Here is a 27,089-nt window from a genome sequence, read left to right as displayed (position 1 = left end):
AGAAACTGAGATCATTACATCTGTGTTTAATATTTGTTACGATTTTCTCTGATTTTGTTACTAAACTAAAACAAAGAACAATATGACTGAATGAAATGTGTCCAACTTACATGATACAGTCAGTGTGATGATGTCACTGCACACTGAAAGACTCATGGTGCAGCAGCTGTATCCTCCACTGTCAGACTCAGTAGCTCTGCTGATTCTGTATTCAGATGTTGGGGGTAGGATGAACTCGTCATCTCTCCAAACAAACTGACTTCCTTCACATCTGACAGTGACTGTCTCACTGCTGAATATCTGAGGCCAGGATGGTTCGAGGATCACGGTGGGCTTATTGGGAACTGTTCACATAAAACACATCAAGTTAGAGATTGATGGAAGCATAAAGACATTTTGAAGCTGAACTGATTTTTATTGCTGCTGTTAAGAGTCAAAAGATTTACTGCATCCTGGTGACATTTGGACTTGAAAATAATAAGATGTGTTTTCATGAAACAAATTAAAGCAGTTAATTAATATTCTGAGCAAAACCACAGAGTGACTGCACAGATCTGCAGGATTAAACTGACTCATTGTTAATAAACTGATTTTATATCTTAAATAAAAACGATGGACAAACAGAGAGACGGTGTGATTTAAAATGGTGCATGAAATATGAAATATCAAATTAAAATTATACATATTATATAAATGTGAAGAAAAGAAAGAAAGATTTCTCACCTTCAGCATTAACATAGAAGAGAGTACTGAGCACTAAAGTAAAGATTAAACATCATCAGGATCAAACAGAAAATCAAACTCAAAATGAACAAAAGTGTTTTTTAAAGATTAATTTTCACATGACACAGTTACTGCTCATCAAAATATTTCTGTGCATAAAACACTATTAATATATGAACATGTACACAATGGCAGTGAGTCAAGTGCAACAAGCAGCGATGTATCCAACACGATACTCCAGACTAAACTGAACCAAGGAACCAGCCAACATTTGTCTGTAACTATCAGAAACATCACAAATATGCTTTGTTCAAACTCTCAGATAAACACTTCAAACCAGTGATACACTCTAATTCTCACACATGAGAAACACTTTCATTAATCAGTGCCATTCAAACAATGTCACAAATGTACTTACACAATAAGCCCGTCATGCAGAGCAAAGAGTGCCCCATCCTCACATCCAGCCCTGCTGCACTCTGATCCTCAGCTGATCTCAAACACTTTGACTTTACATCAATAATAAAAAGAGAAGCTGCATTTAATACAGATAAGACCAGAGTGTTTCTTCTGACTGTGGCCTCTCTGTGCTTCCTTTCCTTTTATACAAACCTCAAACAGCTCCTGTAGCTTTGACCACAGCAGTTGTGTGACGTGTTCACATTTCCTGTCCACTGCAAACATGCAGGCTTGCTTCTTGTGTTTTCTTCTTACCTCCTGTTGTTTCAGGTCAGGTGACATATTTTACCAGGTCATAGTCATGTTTTATTCTCAGAGACTTTTATGTGATTTGTGCAGTGTCCTTTGGATCACCATAATGTTGGAATATTTTATCTTGACTCATCTTATCAACCAATGTTTCTGAACATCCACAGACATTTATTGTGTCATACATAAATGCTGTCTTCCCAAAATGTATTGTTCTCAGTTTCAGGCCACCACACTCACTCACTCTCCAGGATTATGCACAGACAATGATCTCAAATTATTTATTTTTGTTTCATTTGGTTTCATTCAAATATTTAATTTATTTTCATCTGCTCCCAATATCATGTCAAATATCACTCGTTTGAAGGTGCACGTGTTCACATTTTGAGCTGAAAATGCTGTGAGTGAAAGAGGCCATCTATGTCCACTGTGAATGACCATCATTGACCAGAGGTGGTGGCTCATGGCATCAGCTGTCAGTCACCTACAATGCAGTTTTGAGATCCCTTGATTACACACATGATTAAAAATGGGTGTATGTTCCTCTTAAGGGACAATCCCCACTAAGGTTAAACACTCAGGACTCTCCACCCTTTGCTTTTAGAAGTGAAGAAGCCTCTTAGATGAGAGGTGAGACGACTTCAAGAAACTTAAGGAAGTTTAGGGACTTTCTTTCCAAACTCCTTAGACTACCATGACCTGGATGACTGAGAACCTACACAGATATTACATAATAAGACAAATGAGTGGCGCAGCGGTACAGTGGTTCATACTGGTACCTCACAGGAGGAAGTTTGTGGGTTTGAATCCACCAGCTGGGACTTTTTGTCTGGAGTTTGCATGTTCTCCCTCTACCTGTCTGGTGTTCTCTCCAGGTACTCTGGCTACTCTGTTAGTCCTCTCTATACGAGTCTAGTAAGTCACTAAGTAAACTTTATTTATATAGCACATTTCTAGATAAAAAAATCACAAAGTTCTTCACACACACACAAAAAGACAGCAGTTAACAAAATACAATTCTAAAAACATGTGTTTTTAGTTGTTTTTTGAAAGGACCTACTGAGTCCACAGATCTTAAGCTCAGTGGGAGAGAGTTCCACAGTCTGGGAGCCACAGTGGCAAAAGCTCTGTCTCCCTTTAGTTCTCAGCCTTGTATGATGAATGACAAGTAGACCCTGATTATATCACCTAAGAGACCTGCTAGGCACATTGGACTGTAGAAGTTTAATGATGCAGGTCAGTACCAGAATCTTGAAATGAACTCTGAATTCAATGGGGAGCCAGTGCAGCTGTATTAGCAACAGTGTCACATGTGAGAACTTATATGATGCTTAGCCTACAGTGTACCTCAGTTTTTCACTCGATCAAAACACAAGACAATAGCCATTACCAGTATACAGTCTATAGTATCAATCACAGGTAAAGCACACAAACACAGCCTCCATCCTTCATTCCCAAAAAGCTGATTCTGATCATTTGGATGTAGAGTTTTCAGTGAGAAAAACTTTTCTTCACTCATCCAAGTGACTTCTTCAGTCTCAGCTGACTGCAGGTTTCCCCAACATTATAAACAGTGCTGTTTATAACGCTTCACATAAAAGTACTGACCCTTGTATGTGAAGTAGGTGGAATGAAGACACAGTTCCAAGAGCAAACACACTTGGTCGGTGCTGAGAGTGGTCCTGATGCTGAGGTTGGGGTCATTTTGTAATCTTTTATGAAGTACCTTCACCTCTTTAGTGACTGGAACACAACTGAAGAGAGATGTAACATTGTACGAGACCATTGTTTCATCTGCCTCAATAATGTTATCTTTAACCTTCTCAACAAAATACAAATTGTTCTGGATGTGGTGTTTAGAGCTGCCTACCAACGGGTTGAGGATCGAAGCCAGAAACTTTGAGATGTTATAGGTGACCAAGTGGATCATACAGACAACTGGCGTTAAAGGTGCACCCTTCATTAAACCCTACAGACTTGGTGTGGCTTCCCCTGGGTATAGACTGTGGAATGAGGTCAGGTCAGTATCATTGTGCTATTCTAACTGCTTCAGACAATCAATAAGCCTCTTTGCGTAACCAAAACCTGGGTCTCGTTTCAGGGCCTTATAAGTATTTTGGCACTGAGTAGAGCCAAACTCCATCCTTCATTCTGTCGAACACTTTCTTACAAGGGTTGTGATTGAGGTTTGTTGCAGTATCATCTACACACACTCACAAACATGTTGATATCTGTTGGGTCTGTGTTTCCACAAGCCCCGCTGGTTTTAGAGACTTATTCGTCATGAAGAAAACAAGACAGTCAGCGATCGATCAATTTACTTGCAAGGGAGGCCTCATTGGTGTCTACCACGAAAATGACCCCAAATCTGGCCTCCTCCCGCTGCCTTTTATTGAGAAACAGTTCACACAAAACACATCACAGCAAAGCAACGCCCACATGGTTCTAAGACAAGGCATTGTATGTATATGTGTGAACTTCTGTATGTATGTAAGAATGTGTGTGTGTGTGTGTGTGTGTGTGTGTGTGTGTGTGTGTGTGTGTGTGTGTGTGTGTGTGTGTGTGTGTGTGTGTGTGTGTGTGTGTGTGTGTGACCTCCTGCTAGGCAGGAAGCTTACATCAAAAAGACCTTCACAAGGATGTGTCTGTAATAAAAGACTACAGCCCCCCACCCAGAACCTCGAGAATCTGGGGGGAAGGACAGAACAATTCCTTTCATCACAAAGTTAAAACAATGTAGAGATGGTAAGCATAAAAATGACTACATTTAACAATTCCCTCTAACAATATCCAAGTGTTTTAGATTGTTTAACAGCAGGTGTGTTTCTCCATCCCTCCACTTTTCTGTGGCAAAGGTAAAATACATTTTCATTTGGTATCCTTGTTGGTCTTCAGACAACAATTCTGACGGCTAAAGAACCAAATGGGACAGACAAAAAAAAAAAAGGTAAAATACATTAAGATTTAACTTCCTGTTTTTACCTTATTTGCAGCTTTTATGTTAACATAAGTGCAAAAGTTTCAGTACCTATCAATATTTCAAGAGTTTATAATGCTTCAAGATATGAAGTCTAAAAAGGCCTAAAAGCTTGTGGACTCTGTGATACTGTCACAGGCTGGGTCTCTGACCCAGCGCTCTGAGTTCATTTTGTATTTGTCTCTTTTTAAATTTGTGATTAGTTCATGTGTCATTCCTATTTAGCTTTAGTCAAGGAAAGGCAGTTATTATTTATTGTTTCCTTGGTTTCTATGTTTGAGTTCTTGTATCGTTCATCACGTGTTAGGTCTGTTAAGCTTATGTTGTCATGTCAAGTTTCAGTGTTTCCTGTTTTATTTTGAAGGAGTCGTGTGTTCTTTGTTCATTGTATTTAGTTTCACTTCCCCTGTTCTGTCATTAGGCTCATGTCAGTCAGCTGTTCCTCCATGTGTTCCCACTTCCCCTAATCACCTCCTGTGTATTTAAGTCCTCTGTTTTCAGTGTGTCATTGTCAGATCGTCTGCTTTGTTTGCAAGCCAAGAAGTTGTGTCAAGTGTCCTCATTCATGTCCCATGTTCCATGTTCCTGTTGTAGGTTTTTTTTTAGTTAATTTAGCTCACCCAGTTTAGTTTGTTAGCTTTGCCTTTTGTTTACAGTTATTTTGCCAGCCTCAATAAAGGGCTCGTTTTCTGTTATCCAAGTCATGTTTCACATTTTGTTTTCGTCTGCATTTGGGTCCACCCTTCACTCTACACAGAGTCAGCCCTGCTGATTGTGACAGAATGATCTGAGCAGTCATGGACCCAGCAGATTCAACTCTCACCGAGTGTCTGGAGGAGATGGCTCGGATCCAGGCGATCCTCAACCGTGTCCTCACAGCACCCGATTTGAAGAGCAAGGTTGTAATGGTGAACGTTGCTGATGCTATTATGAAGAGGGATCCCTGCCTCCTCCAGCTTCCGGACTCACCTGCCATAATTGACGCTTTTACAAGGATTGAATGTTGTACGACTGCTAGATATTGAAAGCTGAGGTTTTTCTGAAAAAAAAAAGGGCAAAAGCTTTCACTTATAGTATGATTTCTGACACTTTTACAGCCAAGATTATAATACCTGGTAAGTAAAGGGTCTTTTAAAGGACCTACCTTTGAACAACGATATCTGTTTTTTGTTGTTGTTGTTGTTGTTGTTTGCCTGTACCGTTTGGCACTGTATTTTTGTCTGATATTTTTCTAAAGGAGAGTTTTCATCAGTTCTCACAGTGTGGTATTTTTCCCAGTACAGGTAGATCATATAAAAATGTGCAGTCCACACAGAGAACAAGTGCAGTGCTACAGGGAACACCTGCCACTTTTTTATCCCTTCAACTAAGGAAATATTTTATATTTATATTTGACAATTTCAGCATGTAGTTGTCAAGAGAACATCACTGTGCTGTTATTGTCTGCATTTCTTGTTGCCTCTTTTCAACCACAGGCTGCATTTCCTATTTTCTGGGGGCTCAGGCAGAGTCATTTTCAGCTGATTAATAAATAGGAGAAAAGGAGAAAAGACATTTTTATCTACATATAAGCATCACGGGTCACTCAGAAAAACAAAGAAGTGTGGTTGTGATATTATTATTAAAAGCACCACAATTATTTTACAAACATCAAGATGTAAAAAGCATAAAAGACACAAACATCACCTACAGAAAAACAATTTGATCATACACAAAATGTTCTCTGTCATGGCCTCAGTGATGACATGAATCACATTGTAACATTTGAACATTGACAATAAAGTTTTTGTGCATCACAATTTGGAAATAAGTAATGTATATTAACATAATTCTTATTATTTATTGTTACTTGTATGAAAAAATATGCAACAAACATCTCCATACAGCAAGCTTTTGTTAAGTTCCCCAATTCTTTGATCTTTGGGCTGAAGGAAGAACAACACTCGGTGTATAAATGCTCAATCAACAATCTCTTTATTCCATACAACACTTTGAGCATTACAAACGTCCGGACAGGAGATGTGGACAAGAGGGTGTCCAGCAAAATCTCGAAGTGTCTACTGTTTCTCACATTCTTATAGCTTCAGCCCCTCTCCAAACTAAGCATTCACATTTTTTCTCTTTCTCAGTAAGTGTAAGTTATGACCTTGGCTTCCTGTGCAGTATGTTTTGTTCTTTCTAATCAGACAAATAAGGCCACGATTCTCTGCAAACAGCATTTCTTATAAATCAGCAGTATAACGCATCATAAGACAGTGTAATATTTCATTCCTGTTTTTTCTCAGAAGAAACAACTAATTTTATTACATGTACATGGGGATTTTCACAGTTCAGATTCAATCATCAAAATCTGCTGGGGCAGTCCCAACAGCACACACTGACAGAAGTCAACAACCTTTATCTTCTCAAAACTAGGCGCCTGCTAATGTCTCTCTATCTGCTGTCTCCCTATCTCGTGTCCTTGCTGCCCATTTCTTTGCACACTGTGTTCTCCTTTCTGTCACCTCTGCTTCTCACATACACCTCTGACTTATTCTCCCAATTCTGTGTGTGTGCTCTATGTGTGAGTGTTTAGCAGCTTGACCTATGGCCTACTTAAATGAATAACGAATATAATGCTTTACTATCGTTAATACAACTAAATCCCTAATACTAAAATAATCTATTCTTACACTTTAAAGATAACATGTAAAATTCAGCAGGAAGTGAGTGAACATCTTATAGAAATAAAAAAAGAGACTGAAACAAAACTCACAGAACCAAATCATGAAATTGTGTGTTGATGGAAACAATGTCCGACACCATCCAACCTCCACTTATAACAACAGAAATAAACACAGTAAGATTTTACTACAAAGATGAACCATATTATCAGTCTTCCAGTGCTGACATTAAACCAAGAGCATGTCATTGTTTAATATAACTGCTGTTGATCTGGATGCTGGCAGTTCTCTAAACGTTGTCAAAATGTTCTGAGTTGGATTTTGTTGCTGACGTTGTTCGTGAGTCTTGAGTTTTGTTGAAATAATCTTTTTATGGACCTGAAACAAAATCAGAACAAATACGACTTCAAAAGTGAAAAACAAAGAAAAAATGGTGCCAAAGATGTGATGATGCTTTCTGACCTTTTACACTTTCATTCTTTAATCACACAGAACTGATCTCATCAGGGAAACTTACACTTTCTCACACTTTGCTGCATGTGTTTGACATTTAAGAGACTAATTATTTTATTTAGACACCACAACAGAAACAGAAACGCAACTAAAGCCAATCGTATAAAAAGTGATTCAGCTCATCAGCTCCACAAACTTTAACAATGATGTCACACATTTTACTGCACATGTAATCTGATTACTAATGATTCAGTGTCTGTAGAGTTTACATTTGTACCTGAGGCTGATTCAGGATTCACATTATTGTAGTCAGAGCTCTCCTCTGTGCCATCATGTCTGCCTGTTGTGATGATGGATTATTGTATTTAATAACATGGAGACTGTCTTCCTCTAAAATTACACAAGTTACAAAAACATTCAAACAATTATTACATTTCATGTTTGTTGTACTCACTCCTCTTATCAAGACCTTCAAGCTGAAATCCAGATGTGACGTTGTTGTATTCATCTGCTGAAATAATGAAGTTTGATCCATGAGAATAAATATTTACATTTCTTACAGCTCTGTTATTATCAAAGTTTATACTGTTTGTACCACTTCCAGTGTTTCCAGAGCCTCTGATTGATTCATAGACTGAAAGATCACCTACAAGTCATTGAAAATAGAAGTTATAAAAGAAGTTAAATATAATGATTTATTTTTGTTTTTAACTAATAAAAGATTTTTTTCTTGATAACAAACTGAGTGTTAAAAACTGTAATAAAGAGAAAAGTAAGAATTTCTAGTCTCACAATGAAGAAGAGAGGAGTAAATCTGAGTTTCATTCTGGTTGGATGTTTGTTGTGAAGCAGAGCTTTGATTGGTGCTCTGAGACTGAGTGAGACTGAAACATTTGGCAAATAATGTAAATTTAATGAGGAATAATTCAAAGTTAGTTTCATTTGAAGTTATATAAATGAACTGCTGCACCAACCTGTTACAACAGGGTTCTGTAAAAATACAAACATTATTACATCAGTTTGTTTACAAGTGTCACAGCATCAAAATAAATAATTTTTCCTTTAAATTTTCAATCAGAAAGTCTCTCACCCTTTATCTTTTTATAGCAACACATCAGCAGCAGCACGACAATAATTCCACTAACAAGTCCGATGATGAACGGAACGATAAATGAACTTCTTTCACATCCAAAACCTGAAACTAGAAAATTTCAGATTTTGGATCTGAAATCTTAATATAAAGAAACAAAAACTGATGTTTACATTGAGATTTTCTGTTTCCTGTCAGAAACTGTCAGCATGACTCTGCTCTGTGGTTTCATGTTGTGACTCCTGTTCTACTTGCAGTGTTACTTGTAGAATTGTTACAGAACTAATTGTGAATTTATTTTGATTTTGAGATTTGCTGAAAGTGATTGTTTCACATTCATAATCCCACCTAGTCTCCCCTCCTTGGATCACATTCCTGACACTGATTCTCTAGACTCCACATTTTACATGAATATTCATGTTCAACCATTTCCAATAAGAACATTATTACAATGCTAAAGAGGTTACCATGAGATATAATGCTGTTTGGCCTTCATAGTAATCCTCAATCATCAATATATTCAACATTGCTGCTGAATACAAACTCACCAGTTGTGTTAATCTGAACTTCTTGGCTGTCCTCTGTGTAGTAAACTGGGTTTCCTCTTCCTCCTCTGCACCTGTAGAGTCCTTCCTGTGAGACACTGATTTCTCCATTTGATGGGGAGACAACATCCACTGTGGTATTATCTCTGTACCAGTAGTATTTCCATCCTGATGATGATGATGGGTTCACAGAGCAGGTCAGGGTCACACTGCCCCCTACTGGAACAGCTGTGTTATCAGCTCTCAGTTTGGCCTTTGGTTTATCTGCAGTTCAGTTTAGAAAAAGAACAAAAGTCAATGACTGAATCGTGTACATACGGATGTTCACTGTTCATAAACACAAACTACATCTTTCTTGGCTGCTACCTCAAAGCACATTGTGCGCTGTCGGTCCCTGCGTGCTGCACAACAACATTCAATATTTAGCATTTATTTAGTTATTTACACTTAGCTAGAATAATGCAATCGTGTTTCTGTTTATTGTGTTGGTCAATTTTTTTGGTTGTTTTCTCTTTTTTTCTGTTTTTCTCTCAACAGGTGATCTGGGAGATTTTTTTTTCTTTTTAAGTGCCCCTTCTCACTGTCTCTCTTTCCCTCTGCTTTTCTTTTCCTTCATCTTTCTTTCTCCCTTTCCTATCCCCCAGCCATGTCAGAATTACTTTTATTATTTTTTATAGAAATTGTAGATCAATTCTTATTTGTTTGAATATATTATTTATTAATCCTGTGTATGTCATTATTGCCCTCAGGTGCTGGAGCAGCAGGTCAGCATTGGCGTCTCTATACCAGCTGAAAGTTCATGACACAAAGTGGTGACAAACTGTCTACAATGAGGCTACTATCAGCTGCAGCTCTTTGTCTGACTAACAATGGAACATGCTTTGTAGACCATTGAATTCATCCTGTGCTGACCATTATGACATTTGTCAAATGGAGATCACACAACAAACATGACTTACTTGATCCTGACAATGTGAAGGCTTCACTCCACTCTGTTGAAGAATATGAGTCATCTCTGCGTCGACTCTTACACATGTAGTCTCCACTGCTGGACTCAGAAACTCTGAATGTCACATCATTATTGTGTGTCCACTGTGTGGGTGTGCTGGGTCCTCTCCATTCATACTCCCACTCAGTGGTTTCACCTCCTTCCTGCACCTCACATGTCAGAGTGATCGTCTCACCTCTGAATATCTGAGGCCAGTTGGGTTGTTGTTTTACAACAACTTTATTGGAAACTGTTTACACATATTAACAGTTGACATACAAACAGAAAAATGAAATCAACACAGAAAACTTTACATTGTATGTTTGATAATCATGACTGAATGTATATTTCAAACTAAATTACTGAACTCACAGGTTATCTCAATGGTGACAACATCACTTATATCAGTGTAGTAAACTGGGTTTCCTCTTGTTCCTCTGCAGCTGTAGATTCCTCCTTGAGATACTCTGATATCTCTGTTTTGTTGATCTCTGATTTTACCTTCATATGTTCTTTGGGTTCGTCTGAACCACTCATATTTCCATCCATCAGAGCTCTGCACAGAGCAGTTCAGTGTCACTCTGCCCCCTACCGGTATGATTGTTGTTCCTGCTGTCAGTGTGGCCCTGGGTTTATCTGCTGTTATGAAATAGGAAAATTATATAAACATGCACATGATTCCTTAAAATTGCATAAAAAACAAAAATCATAACTAAACACATCAGATGCTTCTCAGTCAGTGACTCTGGGTAAATGGATGTGTTCTAATGATATTATCGTATTTAGTCACTTAGAGCCTGTTTGTCTGAGGTATCAAACTGTGACATTGACAAACTGTGACAAAATAGAAATCCAGCACTGAGCAAAAGTTCTTTTTAAATAAAAATGGCTGAAATATTTTCACCATTTGACGTGTTATATGTTGTCACTAGTAACTTAAGCACATTCATTGTATCACCAGTATGATACGTTAAGAAGTCCAGACCTCAAACAGACTGAAATGCATGAGGCCAAACATCTTTCCTGAAAATCTGCACAAAAGAACTGCTGCATGATCTGCAGCAGACTGGTGTAGCCCCTGATAATTGTAGTGTTTCATTTTAAACCGAAGCTTCAAATTATACTCTATTTCCCAGAACGCAACACTGCACTATTTTTAAAAAGAGATGTTTACTCCCAGTGGAAACACAAACCCTTAATGCAGGGATAAAGGAACATTTAAACAGCTTCCTAAGAAAGTCAAAACTCGACGGACAAAAGTTTTTCTTTAGTAAAGAAACTTTACTATTTATATTTCATAGAGAATCCATCCTCTGTTATTTGGTTTTGTCATTATTTTTCATACCCAAGTCATACATATGTATCTAGTTATTTTGTGTATTTATTTTATATTTGAAAGCTTTCTTTTTCTTTGTAACCTTTGACTTCCCACACGTGTCACTTCCTGTATTTTTAAAGGAGGCCCTGCTGGGGAGAGATGAGATTATGCTAATGATCCTGGTTACAGAGATGTTAAGCACAGTAAAAGTGCTAAAATGGTTCAAATCTTGGTTGATGTATTCAAAGACACTGCTTCTTTTAAAGCTGTGCATGTAGAAGCCCAATCACATAAAGCTGCTGAACTGAATTTATTGTTATTTAAACACTGTTGGAGAATAAACTCGCCTCAGCAGGCAAAGCAACCGCTAACTCTGCTGCTGAGTTTGCAGCAACAGTGTAAGGCCAGACTGGCTACACACGGTAAAATGAAATGGCTTCTTTCTTTGGCCTTGATCCCCCAAATTTCATGAACTGTGTCCTGGTGGTTTTAATGTAACCTCACTGAAAGACAAACAGACTGATATCAGACTGATGTCCTTTCTGCTCTCAGTGTGACTCTGACTCTGACTGGCACCAAACACAAGTTTATAATCTCACACAGGCGATCTGTCTCACCTCAAAACTACAAAACAGAGGTACCTGATTTGTTATTTTTTCCTTAAAACTATCAGCTCTTTACATTCCACTTTAAATGAATCATTGTAGAGTCACAGTGGACTCAGCTGTGTGTCTGTTTGCACAGTGAGTTTGTTGGAGGGTCTGAATTGTTTCTTGATGTCGAGTTTAAAACAGGAAACTTCAGCATGAATCATGGTCCAACTTACATGAAACTGTCAGTGTGAAGGCATCACTCCATCCTGTTAAGAGATAGTCACTGCTACCCCGACATCTGTAGTCTCCACTGTGGGACACTGAAACTCTGCTGATCCTGTATTCACTGGATGTTGGAGGGCTGTTTGTGTTGTTTAGTGTCCATTCATATTTCCACACCTTTCCTTCACCTCCCTGAATCTCACATCTGAGAGTGATTGTCTCACCAGTGAATATCTGAGACCAGCTGTGCTGCAGTTTCACATCGATCCTGTTGGAAACTTTCCACAGCAAAATTCCTCAGTTAGGACACAAAAGGAATGAATGAACAGTTTTATCATTCCTGTAGCTGAATCTCGTCCTGCTGGCTGATTGAAAATGGAAAACAAACATATTTTCTAAGAAAAGGTTGATTAACCAGAGTGAGAAGTTTCATTTCAAACATTTATCCACTGATTCATATATATAAAAAAGGATGGAGTGGTTTCCAGGAAAAAGAAAAAGTGAGCAAACACTGCATCATCAAAAACATCATTCACTATTATTTCCATCTACATATAAAATAATATTGAGCTATTTAATTGAATGTATGGGTCAACCATGAACACTTTTTTAAATTTGTGTGTATTTTGTATCAGAATTTAACACCAAAGGGCCGTAGTTGGTGAAAAACATGACAAATCTCTGTTTGTATTTTTATTCAGAACCATTGTATCATTAAAAATTCAGCTGAGTGGGTGACCAGTACGGCCAGCTTCAAGTCCCAGCTGCACCCTGACATTGTCTCTATCCAATAAAAGCAAAAAGGCCTAAAATATCATCTTTAAAAAATTAGGAGACATGGCTCACACATTTGTTCACACACATGTAATTATTGCTTCACAGGTTATGATGATGTCGATGACTGTAGCCGTGCTTCTAGGTCACGTGTCTACAGAGCCACAAACAACCAGTACAGAGGTCTGATCGCCCAGTCAGTGACTGTACAGGAAATGTTCTGCTCACATCTGTAGCTCATACCTCAACATAGCAAACCATTTTGTTTCAGTCATTAAATATTAAACTATTATTATTGTTATAATTGTCTCATTGTCTCTTACAGAAAAATATGTTTGATGGTCCCAGAACATGAAGTTCTTTACAGCCCTCGCTGTGTTTCACCCTCTTCAGTCCTGTTAATAATCACGTTAGAAACACGGGCCCAGAGAAATCTTTATTAAACTATCTCTTATCTCTGAGCTGACTCTTCAGAGTATCTTCAGAATAATTCAAAAATGTTTCTATGACAGCTCCACAGCCATTGGTCAGGATGGCCTCTGAAATGAACCTATCACACAGAGTCACTCTGTCCAAAAACTGTAATTGATAACAGCAACTGGTGTCATGGTCTGTGTGCAAAATGCAGACTCAACACAGAAGCAAAACTTGAACTCAAAATGGCAGCTTTATTGCTGGATACAAAAAAAAGAACTAAACTGGAAACCAAAAATAAACCTGACAGGCTTGGTAGGCAGAACACACAGACATGGATGAGGGAGATCAAACACTGAAAAACAGAAACACCGGGCTTAAATACACTGAGGGATAACGAAGGGAATGAGACACAGAAGGAGAACACAGCTGGGAGTAATTAGGCAGGACGAGACAAGGGAAGCAAAACTAGAAACACTAACGTGAGACACAGACCTTCAAAGTAAAACAGGAAACACACCGACTGAACTCTAGACATGTAAACTTAACAGAGACTGTGAGACAGAACATAGAAACGTGGGACAGAAAGGCACAGAGTGACACAACATGGAACACAGGGACGCCATAAAACAAAACCTAAGAACTAAAACTGTAACAGCCATAACCGAGCCTAGGGTAATAATAATAATAACTACAATAATCAAAACAGCAAAGGACTCCGAACATCCATCCATCCATTCCCTACCGCTTATCCTTTTCAGGGTTGCAGGGGGCGCTAGAGCCTATCCCAGCTGTCATAGGGTGAGAGGCGGGGTACACCCTGGACAGGTCGCCAGTCTGTCGCAGGGCCAACACACAGGGACAGACAACCATTCACACTCACATTCACTCCTAGTGGTAATTTGGATTATCCAATTAACCTATCCCCACAAGGTGCATGTCTTTGGACGGTGGGAGGAAGCCGGAGTACCCGGAGGGAACCCACGCAAACATGGGGAGAACATGCAAACTCCACACAGAAAGACCCCGGCCTGATGTTGGAATTGAACTCAGGACCTTCTTGCTGTGCGGCAACAGTGCTAACCACCGTGCCACCGTGCTGCCCACGGACTCCGAACATAAACCATATTATAAAAAACCGCTACCGGGTGTGTGTTTGAGTGCTCACACACTTAACATGGTTATATTAACATTTTAACCAATAATCTCAATGAAATGTTTGGTTTACAATACAAAACATAACACAGAGGACGTCATTTAGAGCAACACAGAAGAAGCTAAATACTAGTTAAGATCAACACGTATGATATAAATGGAAGAAAAAACAATTTCTCACCTTCAGTGTTTCCATGGTTGACTGTACTGAGCACTAAAATAATGAATGAAACATCATCAGACATTTTACAACTGACAAAATCACAATAAATATATAAACTTTGGCTTTTTAAAGGTAAATCTTCAGATGTCACAGTTTTTGCTCGTCACCAAATTTCTGTGTTTCAATCAGCTGTCAAACAGGCTGGAAACATGAAAACAATCTAGTCTGCTGTGTTGAAGCTGTCAGGTAAACAGGTTAAAGCAGCGATACACTGTAATTGTCACCAGTGAGAAACATTTTCCTTCATCGCTGCCATTCAAACAGTAAAGGTGTGTATTGTACTCACAGAATAACCCCAGCAAACAGAGCAAAGAGTGCCCCATCCTCACGTCCAGCCCTGCACGCTGATCTGCATCTAATCTCAAAGTGTTCGACTTTGCATTGATAATAAATGCAGAACAAAGAGAAGCTGCACTTAATGTAGATAAGACCAGAGTTTATATTCAGCTCCTCCTTCTATCACCTCTCTGTGCTTCCTTCCTTTTACACCAACATAAAACAGCTCCTGTAGCTTTGACCACAGCAGTCGTGTGACGTGTTCACATTTCCTGTCCACTGCAAACATTTAAGTTTCTTTCCTGTTTTGTGTTCCTACCTTTCTCTGTGATATACAAAGATGCTCTGTAGCTTAGTTACTTACACACTTTGCAGGTCATTGTTTTATCTTTGTTGTCGTGTCCTGCCTCCACGCTTCAGTATCACAACTACAGATTCATTAAACTGTCTGACCAGATGTGAACAAATTTATTTTTGTCTCCTCTGACAGAAGAATATTCGACCAACAGTCGAGCAACAAACTTTAACAGAGTTTGTTGCTTGGCTTTTTCTGCTCACGTTAAAGAACCTGATGTATACAGACACACATGCAGTGCACAGATTAACCACCGGGGATCAGCAATTCATGCAGAGCACTCAGCTGACACATCCAACATGGCTGACATCAGTCAACGAGCCTTCAACGATTTCTCAAAGATATTTTTTACCAGTTTTCCAAAAGGTTTGAACATTGTGAAAGGAAACTCAAAGTTTAATATGTTAAAAAGTAACTGTAATGTTTGTATTTGAAGATAAACTGAGCAACAAATTGTACAAAAATGCCAGATGCAGCAAAAAAGATTTTTTCCCACCTTAATGAAAAAATATTTATTTTTCAGAAGGTTCAAAAGACACACCAGCTTTTAAAAAGTTTTCATTTTATTTATGATTCAGTCTTTAGAGGGTTAATATCTGAGCTTCTAATAAACAAAGAAACAGAGGTCTGATATCAGGACTGTAATAAAATACTTATTAGATTTTTGCCTTTATTTTCATTAATGTTGCCACAGTCTGTCACAGCTCCACAGCTCTTCCTTCTCAGTGGGATGTGTTATTCATCTTCCTCACCTGCTCCAGTCAGCTCAGGTTGGCACATTTGTTCTTCATCCTCAAATAGCTGCACATAAAAGGGTCGACTGTTCATCCACTCGCTGCCACACAGTTACAGCACACAGAGGTAACTAGCCTGACTGCAGAGAATCACCCTTGTAGTTTATCCACTTAATCCAGTCTTCTGTCTCTGATCTTCTCCAGTGTTCAACCTGCAAACCTTCAGTTGTGCAAACACACACCTGCCTGTTCACTCTACTCATCTGAGCTCTGTGTGATTACATTTAGAGAAAGTTGGCACTGTTTTAGCATCTGCTTTTGGATTTTAGATTCTTATGGTTTTCTTTTTCAGATTAATAACTATTAACAGTAAATTAGCAATGAAGGCAATTTACACACCGAGGAGTTATTTATAGTAAAATGAAGGGTTTCCATGAAGATCAGTAAATATTTTCTCATGTTTTAAGGAGTGAAAAAAACAAACCAGAAAGTCAAACTTTTAATACTCTGAGCTCTGTATTCTGCCTGTTTAACGTCTCACAGTCTCCTCATCATCTGCCTGTGCTGTCAGCTATCAGGGCTAAAGCATGTGATCTGGAAGGCAGCTCATATTTAGCTTCAATTGTTCTTCCTCATTTTAGTTCTGCAGGCTGATGGGAAAAAAAGAAGTCATTGTTATGTTTAAGTGCAGAGATGGTGCAGATAAGCCTGCAGCTATGAGGTCACCAACAGTTACACCACACAGAAATGTTCACAGTATTTTCCACAGTGTGTGGAACAGAAAAGTTTTCTTAAACACTGAACAAAAATATGAAGAAGTTTAATTTTGTTTTCAGTTATTAGCTTTGAATAAATTAACTTTGGTGCAAATGATGGTTTGATTTACAGATTTATTACATTGTTTAATGAAGAATGATGAAGAAGTTTACAAAATAATCTGTTACTTTAGCGAGACACTATTTTATAAAGATAAATGAATATTTGATGATCATTACTGTTATTCCAGTACAGGCACATCATATAAACATGTGTCATGCACACAGAGGTCAAATAGAAATTCATACTGTGCTCTTTGTTAACTCTTTGCTGTGAGCTGATAACATAAAACTAAACATCAGCTACACTGAAGACTTCAGGCTGAAACCACAGGCTGCATTTCCTCTGTTCATGGTGACCCAACCAGAAACCATGAGGCCTGTCGGTGGATAAAAATAAGCCTGTGGCAGAATAGATGGTGACCACCAACAGTCTTTCACACACATGTAAGCTGCTCAGAAGAGTAAAGATGTTATTCTTTGCAGATTGATCTTGTAATACTGTTTGATATTGCTTCTTGAATAAAACATAATCAATGCATTTCTTTGCAGATCTGAATTTATTTGAAATTTGTTTCAGTGTTTTAAAAGTTTTACATCCATCAGAAATATACAACATTTTCCATTTGCAAAGATTTCAAGATATTTATTCAAAAACACAAACACAGGTCAAAAATAACCTGCACTGGTGCTCAGCTTTAAATGTTATCAAATCTTTAACTGAGGTTGTTGAGTTTGACTGTACGCTGTGTATTCAGACACATGATGGCAGTGCTGAGAAGTAAAACAGAAAGACTGTAACAGCAGCACAATAATCACACACTCAGAGTAAATGCATAAAACAACAAGAACAACAAAAAAAACACTTTCAAGTGTGATTCTGTAAGAAGCTCTTTTTTGGTTTTTTTCATTAGTGGCTGAGAACCAGTATAAAGTTGTATTACTGCCACCTACACAGCTGTGATGGTAACAGCAGACTCCAAATACTGTTTGTGTTTCAGCCTCAGAGTCTGTGCAGAATTTCTCTTTCCTTTAAAAACTCTAAAGTCCTCTCACACAACCATTTATTAACCCTGCAATAAAACCTCTAAACTTCCTGCTTCTGTATCTTAATTCACTGATTTCTCCAGCTCCCCTGTATCCACTTACTTTAACATTTACCATTTAATTAAATCAACAGGGAACACAGGACTGCATGACATTTTATTAGAAACTAAAATGACTTAAAGTCAACAAATTAGTTACAAATGGTATTAGTTACAAAATAAAAAGTCACCAGTGTAGTTGTAGTTGCTCTCCTACTTTATAAGGCAAGGGCATGATTGATAGTGAAGAGGGAAACCCATCTACATTTTTTATTTCACCATTCATTAACTGCACAGAGATGTTATTGTTTAATTATGTTAAAGTTTTCTTCAAGTAAACAATATTATAAAAGTTCTTCATGACTGGCACAAGTGTCCTCTTTTTTGGAAATCAAATTGTGGTCACCCTGTATTAGAGGATATGATCAGCACTGTTTAGCACCGTCATGCTGATTCTGCAGAAAAATGCCAACCAGGCTCAACCCAGCTGGTGGTGTTTACACCTGCCTAACCTGTGCCTCCTCCTTACTGTGACTAAACAATCAGACTCTGCAGGGTCAGAGAGATGTTTTGTTGCTGTCTTGTTCTTGGTTGAACCTGTCTGGATTTTTAGCTCTGATGTTTGTGTCGTATTAATGAATTTTAATACTGCTACTTCTCTGGGTCATGTTGACCGTGATTGATGCAGAGCTTTAATTCTCTGTGATGTTTTGTCTCCATGTAGTCTTTCATATGAGATTTACCACATGTACAAGTTATCTTTTCCTTTAACTATCAGCACATAGAGAGATGATCTGGTTAGTTTGTGGATAATTTAATACAGAAAACAAAAATCAAACATAAACATAAAATGTTCAAATGTAAAAAGATTTTATTTCTACCTTCTAACTAAAGATGCAAAAAATGACCACAAACACAAAAACATACATGAAATACATTCAAATGTATTCACTGCCTATGATATATTTCTTATTTATATAATGTACGAGATCTTTAAACAAACACAGTTAAAGTATTTGTTGGTCCCATATCAGTATTTACTTGTGAAACACTGCAAACACTGACTTTAAGTTGTGCTGTCAGATACTAAAGATCACATATTTCACACTTTGTTCTCACTGCTGTTGGAACATGTTAGATACATTCAAGGTTTATTACAAAATCTTTATAAAAATAACTGAATATAAAGAGCAAGAATGTTTAATAGGAATACACCTGTATTTGTTTTATACTAAAAGACAGCAATATGTCTGATATAATGATTTAATATTGTAACTGTACATAAAGCTGAGCATGTCTGATATTTGGGGAGCAGAGGAGCAAGAGTGGCTTCATAAAAAGCTTCTTCTTGGCTTTGCTGCTACAGCTCTCCTCACTGACCTGTAAGACAAGCACAAAAAGACAAAGTGATTTCCAACATGTAAAGATATTATGAGCTGAAGACATTTAATAATGTGAAGAATAAATCAGCCTGCATGGCAGCAGAATTACTGAGAGAGCTTCCTGATGTGACTTCAGAATAAACTGCTGCATCAGCTGCAGGACTTGATTTTCCTGTGAATGAAGAGAAGATCATTGAAAACAATAATATCATTAACCAGGAGGAAACTTGATGTCTCCACTAATGCAAAGATAAAAGAGTATGATAGATTTTAATCAGCTGATGGATTGTCCCTTGGAGATGATGGCAGACTTTGCTCACCTTTGCTTTTCTTGGCTTTTTCTTTTTTGGGCTGTTTGACCTCAGCATACATCAGACTGTCCTCTGAAAGAGACGTCAGAGCTCAGGACACATTTGTTCAGCACAGATATGATGACAAGAACATTACTACAGAGTAAAAACATGAGAGGAAACTATTTAGTTTGGGGACATATAGATGGACAATACCATACTGTACAATCACAATATCATTCTGTATATGAAGCAGACAAACTTACACTAAACTCTGAACGGCCCTCGATGTGTATAAGATTCAACTCTGCTGATGTGTAGTGGTCGTATGTAGTAGCTAAGCTTGGTAAGTGAATAACTAAACTCCATGTTGACCTATAATTACCTGCAATATAATGATGTGATGACACATTCAAGTACAAACACTGAATGAGACTGTTGTGACTGTACCTGCAGCTCCCGTCTGCACCTCAGAGTAAACAGCACTCTGCTCTGGTTTATGATGCTTCTCTGTTAAGATGATCAAATTAATGAAAATAATTAAAACATTTTAAACACTTTAAAAACTTTCCAGATTTTTTTTCCACACTGAGTGTTTTGTGTACTCACTCTTCCTTCCAAAGTTTTGAAGTGTAATAAGAGAGTATGTGACGTCTCGAGGTTCATCTGCACCTTAAATGTAAAAATGTTTGTAAACACATCACATGCAGTTTGTCTCCTTAAATCAAAAGCTTCTTGCATCTCTAGCTGCTCTGAGCTTTTCTAAATATGAACTGTACCAGTTCCAGTTTCTTCCTCTTGTGTGATGGATTCATAGAGGTTAGCATCACCTTCATGAAAAGAAACCAGAGTCAGAGTTTCATTTTAATGTCATCAGTCAAAGAAAGAGTTTCATTAATTGTGTTTAAGTCAAATCCAGGACTATCAGATATTTTCAGAGCATGAACCCATCATGGAGTTACTGTTTGTGTTGTTCTGATATGAAACAATAACATTTGTGGATTCTTTCAGTCGAGTTAAAGAAACAATCAGGTTGTAAAATCCTGTTTGTTTCTGATCTTTTGTGCATGTAGTCAGTTGGTTATTTGGATGTTTGTCCAACTGGATTTTGATAAATGTTCTTTGAAAAACTGCTGAGCACAAACTGAACCTAAGAAATGTTCCTGTTAATGGAGACTGAATGAAAAGTCAATATTAATAATGATAATAAAGATCGGTTTAAGTGCTGACCAGGATGAAGAGAGTTGTATTCATGAGTTTCATTCTGGTTGACTCCATGATTTGTGGAGGAGCCCGGACTGTGACTCTCAGACTGGATCGACCTGAAACATGAAATAAACACAATAAACTCAAAAGTAACTGATGGTTGATTAAAATAATAATAAAAAGTATTTTACCAACCTGGTGAAGCAGGAACCTGTGAAAGAGACAAATGTTATTACACATGTTTGTGATGTAAACTGTTCGATCAGAATACATGTATATGTGTGAATAATTAAAGTGTATGTAGTAAATAAACTCTCTGATACAGCATGAAAAGAAGAGGCTCTTACACTTGGACTGTCTGCAGCGATACAACAAGAGCAGGAGAATAATAATGAGAGAGACTCCACAAACCAGTCCAACAATCAACCACACAGAAGATGAAGAGCTGTCAGCTCCTGACACAGTTACTGTAACAACAAACAATAAAGTTTAATTATATTTGATATTTTATAAGATAATTTTATAATAAATCCAGTTCATCGATTTTCCTTGACTTGAAACCACTTTGAGTCAACTCCTGTCATTTTTAAATGACTCGACTTCCCACAATAAACACGTCGACACAATCGAGTCTCTTAAAATGTTGACCTAAATCTGCTTTACAAACTTTAACTATATAAATGTGTCAAACATCTCAAATCTTAATATAAAGAAACAAAAACTGATGTTTACATTGAGATTTTCTGTTTCCTGTCAGAAACTGTCAGCATGACTCTGCTCTGTGGTTTCATGTTGTGACTCCTGTTCTACTTGCAGTGTTACTTGTAGAGTTGCTGCAGAACTAATTGTGAATTTATTTTGATTTTGAGATTTGCTGAAAGTGATTGTTTCACATTCATAATCCCACCTAGTCTCCCCTCCTTGGATCACATTCCTGACACTGATTCTCTAGACTCCACATTTTACATGAATATTCATGTTCAACCATTTCCAATAAGAACATTATTACAATGCCAAAGAAGTTACCATGAGATATAATGCTGTTTGGCCTTCATAGTAATCCTCAATCATCAATCTGTTCAACATTGCTGCTGAATACAAACTCACCAGTTGTGTTAATGTGAACTTCCTGACTGTCCTCTGTGTAGTAAACTGGGTTTCCTCTTCCTCCTCTGCACCTGTAGAGTCCTTCCTGTGAGACACTGATTTCTCCATTTGATGGGGAGACAACATCCACTGTGGTATTATCTCTGTACCAGTAGTATTTCCATCCAGATGATGATGATGAGTTCACAGAGCAGGTCAGGGTCACACTGCCCCCTACTGGAACAGCTGTGTTATCAGCTCTCAGTTTGGCCTTTGGTTTATCTGCAGTTCAGTTTAGAAAAAGAACAAAAGTCAATGATTGAATCAAACCAGTTGAAATAACTCCATGGAAATGGTGAACATCACCAATTCTTGGTGATCTTGAAGCGATACAAACTGTAAACTAATTTTGATCGACACTGTGAAAGTTTTATATTCACCTGGTTGTATTTAAGAGGTACTTGGGGACTGATTAATAAGCTGCTCCGTCTTTAGGAGCTGGGAGTTTAAAGGGATCAATCTCAATAAGCCTCCTGCTAAAGCTGAGTGGAAGTGACTCAGAGTTATGAGAATGTTAATCATAGAAACAGTAACATTATTTTTGATGGTATGTTGTGTGTGTTTTATTTATTTTAACAGATGGTAGAATTTGATGAGATGACAGATCATAATGACTTGTATTCTTTTTTTAATAGAAACTGTAGATTTGTTGTTATTTGTTTGATAATATATTTTAATTATCCAGTTTATATCATTATTGTCGTCAGGTGATGGAGCAGCAGGTCAGCATTGGCGTCTCTATACCAGCTGAAAGTTCATGACACAAAGTGGTGACAAACTGTCTACAATGAGGCTGCTATCAGCTGCAGCTCTTTGTCTGACTAACAATGGAACATGCTTTGTAGACCATTGAATTCATCCTGTGCTGACCATTATGACATTTGTCAAATGGAGATCACACAACAAACATGACTTACTTGATCCTGACACTGTGAAGGCTTCACTCCACTCTGTTGAAGAATATGAGTCATCTCTGCGTCGACTCTTACACATGTAGTCTCCACTGCTGGACTCAGAAACTCTGAATGTCACATCATTATTGTGTGTCCACTGTGTGGGTGTCCTGGGTCCTCTCCATTCATACTCCCACTCAGTGGTTTCACCTCCTTCCTGCACCTCACATGTCAGAGTGATCGTCTCACCTCTGAATATCTGAGGCCAGTTGGGTTGTTGTTTTACAACAACTTTATTGGAAACTGTTTACACATATTAACAGTTGACATACAAACAGAAAAATGAAATCAACACAGAAAACTTTACATTGTATGTTTGATAATCATGACTGAATGTATATTTCAAACTAAATTACTGAACTCACAGGTTATCTCAATGGTGACAACATCACTTATATCAGTGTAGTAAACTGGGTTTCCTCTTGTTCCTCTGCAGCTGTAGTTTCCTCCTTGAGATACTCTGATATCTCTGTTTTGTTGATCTCTGATTTTACCTTCAGAGGTTCTTTGGGTTCGTCTGAACCACTCATATTTCCATCCATCAGAGCTCTGCACAGAGCAGTTCAGTGTCACTCTGCCCCCTACCGGTATGATTGTTGTTCCTGCTGTCAGTGTGGCCCTGGGTTTATCTGCTGTTATGAAATAGGAAAATTATATAAACATGCACATGATTCCTTAAAATTGCATAAAAACAAAAATCATAACTAAACACATCAGATGCTTCTCAGTCAGTGACTCTGGGTAAATGGATGTGTTCTAATGATATTATCGTATTTAGTCACTTAGAGCCTGTTTGTCTGAGGTATCAAACTGTGACATTGACAAACTGTGACAAAATAGAAATCCAGCACTGAGCAAAAGTTCTTTTTAAATAAAAATGGCTGAAATATTTTCACCATTTGACGTGTTATATGTTGTCACTAGTAACTTAAGCACATTCATTGTATCACCAGTATGATACGTTAAGAAGTCCAGACCTCAAACAGACTGAAATGCATGAGGCCAAACATCTTTCCTGAAAATCTGCACAAAAGAACTGCTGCATGATCTGCAGCAGACTGGTGTAGCCCCTGATAATTGTAGTGTTTCATTTTAAACCGAAGCTTCAAATTATACTCTATTTCCCAGAACGCAACACTGCACTATTTTTAAAAAGAGATGTTTACTTCCAGTGGAAACACAAACCCTTAATGCAGGGATAAAGGAACATTTAAACAGCTTCCTAAGAAAGTCAAAACTCGACGGACAAAAGTTTTTCTTTAGTAAAGAAACTTTACTATTTATATTTCACAGAGAATCCATCCTCTGTTATTTGGTTTTGTCATTATTTTTCATACCCAAGTCATACATATGTATCTAGTTATTTTGTGTATTTATTTTATATTTGAAAGCTTTCTTTTTCTTTGTAACCTTTGACTTCCCACACGTGTCACTTCCTGTATTTTAAAGGAGGCCCTGCTGGGGAGAGATGAGATTATGCTAATGATCCTGGTTACAGAGATGTTAAGCACAGTAAAAGTGCTAAAATGGTTCAAATCTTGGTTGATGTATTCAAAGGCACTGCTTCTTTTAAAGCTGTGCATGTAGAAGCCCAATCACATAAAGCTGCTGAACTGAATTTATTGTTATTTAAACACTGTTGGAGAATAAACTCGCCTCAGCAGGCAAAGCAACCGCTAACTCTGCTGCTGAGTTTGCAGCAACAGTGTAAGGCCAGACTGGCTACACACGGTAAAATGAAATGGCTTCTTTCTTTGGCCTTGATCCCCCAAATTTCATGAACTGTGTCCTGGTGGTTTTAATGTAACCTCACTGAAAGACAAACAGACTGATATCAGACTGATGTCCTTTCTGCTCTCAGTGTGGCTCTGACTCTGACTGGCACCAAACACAAGTTTATAATCTCACACAGGCGATCTGTCTCACCTCAAAACTACAAAACAGAGGTACCTGATTTGTTATTTTTTCCTTAAAACTATCAGCTCTTTACATTCCACTTTAAATGAATCATTGTAGAGTCACAGTGGACTCAGCTGTGTGTCTGTTTGCACAGTGAGTTTGTTGGAGGGTCTGAATTGTTTCTTGATGTCGAGTTTAAAACAGGAAACTTCAGCATGAATCATGGTCCAACTTACATGAAACTGTCAGTGTGAAGGCATCACTCCATCCTGTTAAGAGATAGTCACTGCTACCCCGACATCTGTAGTCTCCACTGTGGGACACTGAAACTCTGCTGATCCTGTATTCACTGGATGTTGGAGGGCTGTTTGTGTTGTTTAGTGTCCATTCATATTTCCACACCTTTCCTTCACCTCCCTGAATCTCACATCTGAGAGTGATTGTCTCACCAGTGAATATCTGAGACCAGCTGTGCTGCAGTTTCACATCGATCCTGTTGGAAACTTTCCACAGCAAAATTCCTCAGTTAGGACACAAAAGGAATGAATGAACAGTTTTATCATTCCTGTAGCTGAATCTCGTCCTGCTGGCTGATTGAAAATGGAAAACAAACATATTTTCTAAGAAAAGGTTGATTAACCAGAGTGAGAAGTTTCATTTCAAACATTTATCCACTGATTCATATATATAAAAAAGGATGGAGTGGTTTCCAGGAAAAAGAAAAAGTGAGCAACACTGCATCATCAAAAACATCATTCACTATTATTTCCATCTACATATAAAATAATATTGAGCTATTTAACTGAATGTTTGGGTCAACCATGAACACTTTTTTAAATTTGTGTGTATTTTGTATCAGAATTTAACACCAAAGGGCCGTAGTTGGTGAAAAACATGACAAATCTCTGTTTGTATTTTTATTCAGAACCATTGTATCATTAAAAATTCAGCTGAGTGGGTGACCAGTACGGCCAGGTTCAAGTCCCAGCTGCACCCTGACATTGTCTCTATCCAATAAAAGCAAAAAGGCCTAAAATATCATCTTTAAAAAATTAGGAGACATGGCTCACACATTTGTTCACACACATGTAATTATTGCTTCACAATCATGATGATGTCAATGACTGTAGCCATGCTACACAAACCATATTATAAAATACCAAAACACACGAGAATCAAAATGCTGAACCGTGACAACTGGAGCATCAGGGGCCAAATCACAAAACACATTTATGAATGACTGAGCCATACGTTTAATTTCTCACTGTTTAACATATTATCATTAAAAAATAAAAACAGTATTATCAAATATTTTAACCCCATTATTGTTTATTATAACTTTGTAACAGTTTATATTATCATAAATAACTTGGCAGGTTGGGGCCGTAAATCACTTTGTAACATAAGTTTTTGTCATAATATTATCCCTCTCTGATCTCCCAAACTTTGGAGAATCCATGTTGTTTTATTTTTTATGACATTTTTAAACTCACCAGTTTCCTGAATGATGACTGAGTCACTTTCTTCTGTGATTGAATTTGTCCCTTTCATACGTCCTCTGCAGTTGTAGATGCCGCCTTCAGAGGTCACAAGTTCTCTCTTTGATTCACCAGCTACTGCGGTCTTCTGATTAGAGTTTAAACGGGGTTCTCTGAACCAGTCATATTCAAAGTCAGCAGAGTTCTTCACATCACAGGTCAGTGTCACATTGCCCCCTGCTGGTATGGTTAATCTGTCTGCTGTCAGAGTGGCCTTCACTCCAAGTTCTGTAATTTAGAAAAAGATCAAAAGAATAAAATTGATGCTCTGAATGTTTGATGCAAACTTAAATAATCTGAATCATCTTTTGCAGCCACACAATTCAACACACTGATCATCTACAGAGACTTTGGAGTGACGTGTTAGACAGCTTCTAATCAAAACACCAAATGAGGGATGAAGGTAACAAACTCTATGCTGAGCTCAGAGCAGCATTTGGTTACCATGTTTCATCTGGGTTTTTCCTTTAATTTGTCATCTGTGTGGAGCTTTTGATAATTAGCATTTTTATAACTTCAAGAGGTAATCTAAATATATATATATATATATATATATATATATAT

The 27,089-nt window shown here is 37.7% G+C and overlaps 1 protein-coding gene and 1 long non-coding RNA gene across 2 annotated transcripts; both read right to left on the bottom strand.

Annotated features, from left to right (window-relative positions):
- Positions 1-7,227: 7,227 nt before the first annotated feature.
- Positions 7,228-8,056, bottom strand: LOC134623561 (uncharacterized). Its single transcript, XR_010093375.1, has 3 exons — positions 7,979-8,056; positions 7,802-7,864; positions 7,228-7,449 (listed from the first exon to the last, which is right to left on the bottom strand). It is a non-coding gene; the product is annotated as an uncharacterized LOC134623561 (long non-coding RNA).
- Positions 8,057-8,272: 216 nt separating this feature from the next.
- Positions 8,273-26,753, bottom strand: LOC134623562 (B-cell receptor CD22-like; the record flags this gene model as incomplete). Its single annotated transcript, XM_065469862.1, has 13 exons — positions 8,273-8,408; positions 8,499-8,514; positions 9,163-9,412; positions 10,072-10,397; positions 10,520-10,783; positions 12,292-12,558; positions 19,814-19,876; positions 20,234-20,293; positions 22,097-22,357; positions 23,053-23,331; positions 23,454-23,717; positions 25,224-25,490; positions 26,481-26,753. Coding segments are annotated over 13 exons (2,726 nt in total), but the record flags the coding sequence as incomplete, so codon positions are not given.
- Positions 26,754-27,089: the final 336 nt, after the last annotated feature.

The sequence above is a fragment of the Pelmatolapia mariae genome, unplaced genomic scaffold (genome assembly GCF_036321145.2).
Source record: "Pelmatolapia mariae isolate MD_Pm_ZW unplaced genomic scaffold, Pm_UMD_F_2 NODE_ptg000750l+_length_31468_cov_1, whole genome shotgun sequence".
Lineage (NCBI taxonomy): Eukaryota > Metazoa > Chordata > Actinopteri > Cichliformes > Cichlidae > Pelmatolapia > Pelmatolapia mariae.
Note: the sequence above shows the minus strand (reverse complement) of the source record. Positions and strands in the feature narration are given on the sequence as shown.